The sequence below is a fragment of the Strix uralensis genome, chromosome 12, assembly GCF_047716275.1.
Source record: "Strix uralensis isolate ZFMK-TIS-50842 chromosome 12, bStrUra1, whole genome shotgun sequence".
Lineage (NCBI taxonomy): Eukaryota > Metazoa > Chordata > Aves > Strigiformes > Strigidae > Strix > Strix uralensis.
In genome coordinates, this window is record NC_133983.1 from 8,986,593 (window position 1) to 8,993,821 (window position 7,229).

Consider the following 7,229-nt stretch of genomic DNA (forward strand, 5'->3'; position numbering starts at 1 on the left):
AAAACTCACAGGAGGGAAACGGCGAATGAAACTATTTCCTCCACCAGCACTGACAGGGGCGGGACGGGCCTGTGGGATGGAAAACCGGAAGGACTTTCTCCCTGGGGTCAGTATCTGAGAGCGTAAGAACCACATCAAACACAGGAAATGTTGGTCCGGTGCGACAGTTACAGACCCCAGCTATAAACTTCTGAAGTTCTTCTGTGTTCATCTGAGATCTGCATTTGCACAGTACAAAAGAAGGTAACACCTGTTTATACAAAGAATTTATTATATACACATTTACCTACAAAATACACAGCAGTTAAAAATAATGGATGGGCAGAAGACTTACTGGAAAAATGACAGGAGACAATTCTTACTGTCTCAACTGACAACATTACATCAATAGGCTGCCTTTAAAAGCCAGCCTACCCTGTAGTAGAAGTTACTGAAGTTGCAACAGCTTTGCAGTTGTAGTCAATTAAAAGAGTTTGAAACAATTAAAAAGGCACCTTGAACAACTTACTCTTAAAACTCTTTACAATTTTAGCTATTCAGAAGTTATGCTTTATGCATATAACATCCACACCTTGTTTTTAACACTCTGAATAACAAATGTTATCTTATTGTGGCACTCTCTGTAGTTTCTTCACCAAATCTGAAGGTATACATTTGCAATACTAGTTTCATATTCAGACTATCACAGCATAAAAATCCACTCAGAATGGGCATGTGGACTTAAGATACAGTACAGCCTTACAACCAGGAAGATACAAGCGTATCTAAGACAATTTGTCTTAGAATAACAGTGTTGTGAACCAGATCAAACAAGGAGCTACGTATGACCACAATGAAAGTGGCTGGTGCACTATATATACAATGTGACAAATGTGATCCTTGACGTATTTGCAAAGTTCTTAAACGGTAAGACACCAGTTTTCTCCAGCACAGACAGAGTCTTTCCACAAGGCTCTGAACCAGTTCCAGAAGAGTGACCAGGAGACAAGGACAGCTGTAATGAGTAAGTGTGCTAATAAAACATCATGGGAATGGTAAGTGTTCCTTTCAATACTGTTCATGAGAACAAAAAAAAAAAAAAATCCATACAGCAAATATTACTTCTTTTCCTGGACATTGGCATCGATCTGCTATTTACAATAGCTTACACAGACACATAACACAAATGAGGTTTGATTTTCAAGTTCAACTTCATAGCCGATTAACATACTTCACCTGTATGTTCTGTTCTAGCTGAAGTAAAAAAGTGACACTAATACTGAAAAAGAGGTAATCAGAAGTAGCAAAAGCACTGATAAGATGATAACAAAGAATTTGGATAAATATTCAAGGAAGTAATATTGCACACTTTCATTGTCGACTGTGTAAGACTTTCACTCCCAGGCAGTGACAACCAGTCCTGTTCAGTTTTTTGCTGTCATACTACCTTAAAAAAGGTCATTTTTGGTTTCCATGGCAGTGGAAAAAACTGAAGGAAGACAGCCCTTATTGAACATGAGGCCTAGGTTTCAAAATTAATTTTCCAGTCTGCAAGACAGAAAAAAAAAAGTTTAGACTCTGAAAGTTGAGCCCAACAATCCCACTTCAAGTTCAATTTTACAGGCTAAGTTTAAAACAACACACAAAACAATATGACGTATTCTACGTTCCAGTTTTACAGACACACAGAATTTGTTAAGGTGTATACAAGTGCTGTTCAGAAAAAAAAAAAACAAACCTGTGTGCCTTTTCAAATTATTTGCATTTCTTTAAAAACAAGGTTTAGGCAATGAACCATTAACACTTACATCATCACAGGACATATTATATTCTGCCAAAACAGTTCGACATCGGGCTGCTATACTGTGTGGGTCGTGTCAAGGAATGCAGCTAACGCTTGTACACAGAGTAAATAACAACTGAAAAAGCAGTATTAGCATAGGCTTCAGTAACAGCAGTAACTACAACGCTGACAAACATGATCGAAGGATACATTGATGGTGCCACCACTCTTTTATGTATTCCAGCAAAGAACAAGCCTATTAGGGTAATACAGCTAATTGTGAAAAATGGGTGATTCCAAAGTGATGTGAAAAATGACACCTAGGAAAGAAAGCAGATTAGTCCCACTATATACTTTCTAAAACATATACGAAGTTGCTGTCTAGTTCACTTAAATTTAAAGAGAAATACTGCTCCTAGCCATTTCTATGTACTTGTGAACAATTCGTTAGATAAGCATTCAAGGTGTAGCATTTTGGCAGGCACTGTCCCAGGAGACATTCCACAACAATTCAAGACAGCTTGAGAGCTTAACTAAAAATGATCTCAGGGTTTCATGGGAGAACCACCTTCAGCCTTTCTGTTTTCACAATACTATAGCACTCGACTGCAACACCAAGCCATGAAACAGACTACATTCCCATCAGGGTGATCTTTACCTTTTGTGTCTCCGGGTCTATTAACCAGTTCCAAGCACCGGTTGCTGTGCAGACTGATACCACTATCAGAATCACTGATAAAGAGAAGAACAAGAGTCATAAACAGTATACCTCACTCCTATTAAAAAGCATTTATTTTTCAGCAGCAGCTCTTAAGCATTTAATTCTTCTCCCACTTCTCAGGGAGGAAAAGCTTCTACTTGGAAGGCAGATGTGAAATTAGGCAAAGAAACTTCTATTGTGTGAAAGTGTAAAGATTCTGTAGAAGTTTTCTGGACAGGACAAGTAGGTACCAAAATCTAAATTCTGTCAAATAAAAACATCCTGAGGCTTTGAAGAAATGAAAGTTTCTAAAACACAGCTAGCACAAAGGAGTTGAAAGACTGGAATAAGAGTTGTACCAAGTGTTCAGTATGCTATTTGAGCTTAGGCAGTCTAGGCAACAGAAATGCAGTGCCATTAAATTGCAGAACAGAACTAAAGCTTCCATCCTGCTAGCTCTTCTAATAAGAAAAGCCTGAGGCATTAGCACCAGCAGTTTCAGTAGCACAACTAAGTTGTGTTATGCTCCCCATCCCAATCAACAATTACAAGCAAGCAAAGCTGACAGAAAAAAACCACAAAATGTAAACGAATCAGAAGGCATGGTAGCTTTAGCACATGAAGATTAGCAAAAACCTCTACACATCCAGAATGGTTTAGGAAGAATAATCAATTCACTGTAAATGGATAATGCTAGATACATATTAGAGTAACACAAGACACTAGACTGATTTTGAGAGACTACAAAGGGTTGGGGAACAGGGGTTGGCAGAAAAAGAAAACAACAAATATAGAGAAAGCTCATGTTCTGTTGCACACCCATAAAGGCTTGCAGCTTTCACTGGATATTTGGCAGTTCTAAGTGTTTTCTGTGGAGCCTGAAGTTCTGGATAAAAATAAAGTCTTTTACTGGTGGGGGAAAGGGGAAAAAAAAAACCAACACAAAAAAAAGACCACCCAGAGTTACCAGCCTTTAGCATCATAGGAAAGAACCTGAAAACAAAACCCAGATATTCATGAAATACTACTTTCAGGTTTGTAAGACTGATATAATTTACTAATGAATTGCATATTCCTTATTGATATTACAAAATGAAAAACAAAATAAAAAAGTAACCCTAAGAAGTTATGTTTCCAAAATACAGTTGGGGAAAAAAAAAAAAAATCTATCAAAACCATAGAGCTTCTCTGTATAAAATACTTTTTTTCCAGGATAACAGGAAGAAAAGTTAACATTGGGTTAAATACCCCATTATAATTAAAGTAAAAAGTCCCTCTTTTACATGAACTACAAAACTATCAAAACAAGCAGTTAGGAGAAAAAAGTTAGCTAGTGAACATAATGCTAGTTATGCAAATCTCATTTAAATATGCTTAGAAGTTTCCAGTCCTACATTTTTTTTTAATTATATCTGACAGGATGTAGGAATTCTGGAAGCCAAATGCATTCCTACAGTAGGTGCGCACAAGTTGTGCGGATCTACTGAGAAATATCCACTTGCCTCCCAATTGCTCTGAAACAAGGGGTTTCGGTGTAGTAGTGTTTAGTTGGTTGTGTTTCGGGGTGGGGTGGGTTTTTCTGTTGGTTTTGCTTTTTAAGTAGTCATTCCTCCAGATCCTTCATTTGAAATTAACCTCTTGGTCCTCAGGAGAAAAGATGCTATTTTATATCTTCTAAAAAACGTCTGTATTCTTTGTGTACAGAAACTCTGGCAGAATCTTAGAACAAAAAAGCAGTCTGTTTCCACCATGGACTATTGATCGCCAAGTTGGCAGCATATCTGGGATATTTTTTGCCTTCCTCCCTCCTTCAAACTTTCCTGGTAGAACCGAGATGAGGACATATTCTGCCCTCAAGCCACACTGCTGTAACTTTTCCACCTTCAATTTTGTAGGGACTCTCACACAATCATATTCAGTTCAAGTAACTATGGTGACTGCGAAGTCTAAGCCTTCAAAAAAAAAAAACCCACCAAAACAAAAAACCCATACCAAAACAGAAACAAATAAAACAACTTACTGTCCCAACCATTTTCAGAATAATTCAGCCTTAAGCCAATTCAATCTTGGCCTCATTTTTCTAACTCTGGCTAAAGTATTAGTTTGGTATCTTGTATTATCTTGTTGAAGAATGTTTGAATATATGCCACAGAAATTTTAAAGAGAGTTTAAGCACAGATTTTTGTTTGGGCAAACATAAATCAAAGATACACACTAGTAAATCTAAAAAGCTTGAAAGACAGAATCCTATTTATCCCTTGGAACATCAAACTTACTTCTCCAACGTCCTGTAGCTGGTTGCAAACATGCAATATATTCAGTAAGTCTTCTTTCAAAAGCTTTGAGATCTGGGGAGAATGTGTATCAAGCAGAATTAGACCTTCATCTATTTAGTCAAATTTTAATGTAAAAGATAAAAGGAATTCACTTTTCCTCTGTGCATAGCCATTTCTTAAACAGGCAGAGAAAATCAATGCAATGATCATTTAGATGCAATAAAAGCACAGTCGAAGTAGCTTCACACAACTTTAGCTAAAAAGTACAATGATGGAATTACACTAAATGCAAGAAACACTTCCACTTACAGAAAATCGATACAGTGAGAATTCAGAGTATTTTAGACATCTTTAAAAATACTGAGAGTTAGATTTAGAATAGCTTAAATGGTCCCTACACAAAGAAAAAAAAAAAATCACATTTTGGAGTATTAAGTACATCAGGAAACCATTAAGTTCTATTATCTATATAATGGTAATTAAAAAAAAAAAGTTGCCATTTGCCAGCTGTTCAAGGGATTATTTGTAGCAGCATGGCTTTGATGACTTTGTTTTGTACAAACTTCTAGCACCATGATATATATATACACACACATGTAAAAACTCACCGCAAACTCTAGCCCAATTTTTTTTTTCTTTAAACAGATCTTTCTTCTTATTACCATCATTCTCCCATGGTCTTTCCATTGAAATTGCTGCTAAATGCCAAGCAGCATTTCAAGTTCATAGTCCTAATTTGTTTTTAAAAAAAAAATCTTAGCCAGCCACCTAATATCTGTCTACAAGGAACTGTTTCACCTGAAGTCTGTGTTAGATTTAACTTTCTGTTCAACAAGGTCAATGTTTGACAACATTTCAAAGCTAGAATTCTACCTGGAGTTAAGTATTTATGAGCATTAACTTGCAGCTAAAGTGTTTCAGTTAGCATCACTCTCGAATTTTTTTTTTCCCTTCAACTTGCAACTATTGCTAAATCATTTACCATAATAAAGCAGATAGAGAGTAATTAATGCTATTTCCCAAATTGTAAATTTACTCCCGAGTAGTTTGCAGGTGAATTTATGGGGGAGAAGATTACAGCACCTTGACTTCAGCCACAAAACAGCTAACTAGTCTTAATTACTACCAACGGCCCAGTAGTTATGGTCTGTCCTCCACCTCCCTTCTAGGGAAGCTAAGCCACTGCCAGCAATTAAAGCTAATTAACTGCTCCCTGACTAACACAAACCCCTACAACTAGACACTGAAGTGACAGGGGGACTATGAGGCATCACATGAAAACCTGCTATTTGAGAAATAGCACCCTGTAGGCATAAAATCAAGCTGTTGATAACAAAGTTCCCAAGAAAACACTCGTATAATGTAGACAGCATTAAAATAAAAAAATAGCAAAAAACCCCCTTCAGAAAACAGGAACTTAAAAGTTTTAACTGATTTTTAGATTGCCACATTCTAAGAATCACGAGTTTATCACTTTGGCACCTGGAACTACCAAGGTACAACTAGATCCCTACAGCTTGTACGGGCATAACAACAAAGCCGTGACAATGCCAGACTGTCATTTTTTGTTGACATGCCTATCTCTAGCATCTGATACAAAACACCTGCTAAGTCTGAGAGACTGATGCATTTCAAGAATCTCTACCAGTCTTCTGTTTGGACACTAAAAAACTCCTTTCAGGGTTTTGACATCCTGTAAACTGTAGCTTCAAAGAACTTGTAACCCAAACGATCAATGTTTTCAGACAAGAGGGCTGAGGTCACGTTCCAAGTGCAAGAGAAGCCATGGCATAGTGTGCTAGACGGGACTCAAAGCTGTAAGAAACGCGTTTCATGTGAACACCCGTGAGGGGAGAAGTAGTTACCGCAGCACAAGCGGATTTTAGTAAGCTAAAGTCAAGAAGCCTTGTCGAGAAAGGGCTCCGAAAGGGAAAGCCCGCTGGGCAGCTCCCTCCTCCCCAGGGGAAGAAGGCTGCTGGCGGGCCCACACACGGAGCCCCTCAGCACGGGCCTTCCTTGCGGGCTCCGCTCTCCGCCTCCGCGGGGCGGCCGGAGAGCAACAGCAGCCCGCCCCCGAGCCTCAGGATGCGGAGGTGGCCCGACAGACCCCGCCCCAGCTCGCCTGTCTGGGCCGAGGAGGAGCGCCGGCCCCAGGAGCGCGGTGGAGATGGAGCCGAGGCCTCCTGCGGCCGCTTCGCCCCCCTCAGGGTAGCGCCGCTGTGGGGCCCGCTCCGGAGGGACGAGGCAGCGCACTCGGGCAGCCCAGGCGCGGAGCCGGAAGCTCCCAGCGCGCCGAAGGAGCAGCGCCGGGCTCGCTCCAGGCCGCCGCACTCACCCTCAGCCTGGTCCAGGGAGTTCATGGCGGGCGGGCGGAGGCAGCCAGCGCCAGCCGTGCCCCCTGCCACCCCGCAGCCACCGGCCGCCCGCCGCCCAGCCCGCCCCACACACCGACCGGACCGGCCCCCGCAACAACACCGCGCCCTACTGGCCA

General features: G+C 40.3%; 1 protein-coding gene across 4 annotated transcripts; it reads right to left on the bottom strand.

Moving 5' to 3' along the window:
- Positions 1–253: 253 nt before the first annotated feature.
- CNEP1R1 (CTD nuclear envelope phosphatase 1 regulatory subunit 1) lies at positions 254–7,211 on the bottom strand. 4 transcript variants are annotated; one of them, XR_012630568.1, is made up of 7 exons: positions 6,861–7,211; positions 4,739–4,810; positions 2,421–2,494; positions 1,973–2,082; positions 1,788–1,842; positions 1,427–1,527; positions 254–994 (listed from the first exon to the last, which is right to left on the bottom strand). XR_012630568.1 is itself a non-coding variant. In XM_074881804.1 (7 exons), the coding sequence occupies exons 1-7, from the start codon at positions 7,096–7,098 to the stop codon at positions 1,486–1,488; spliced, it is 468 nt and encodes a 155-aa protein (XP_074737905.1). In that variant the 5' UTR covers positions 7,099–7,211; the 3' UTR covers positions 254–1,485. The 4 variants fall into 4 exon arrangements, 3 of the variants coding, with proteins under 3 accessions (XP_074737905.1, XP_074737906.1, XP_074737904.1); XM_074881804.1 differs by adding an exon at positions 5,347–5,436 and having other exon boundaries at positions 254–1,527; positions 7,074–7,211; XM_074881805.1 differs by having other exon boundaries at positions 254–1,527; positions 7,074–7,211.
- Positions 7,212–7,229: the final 18 nt, after the last annotated feature.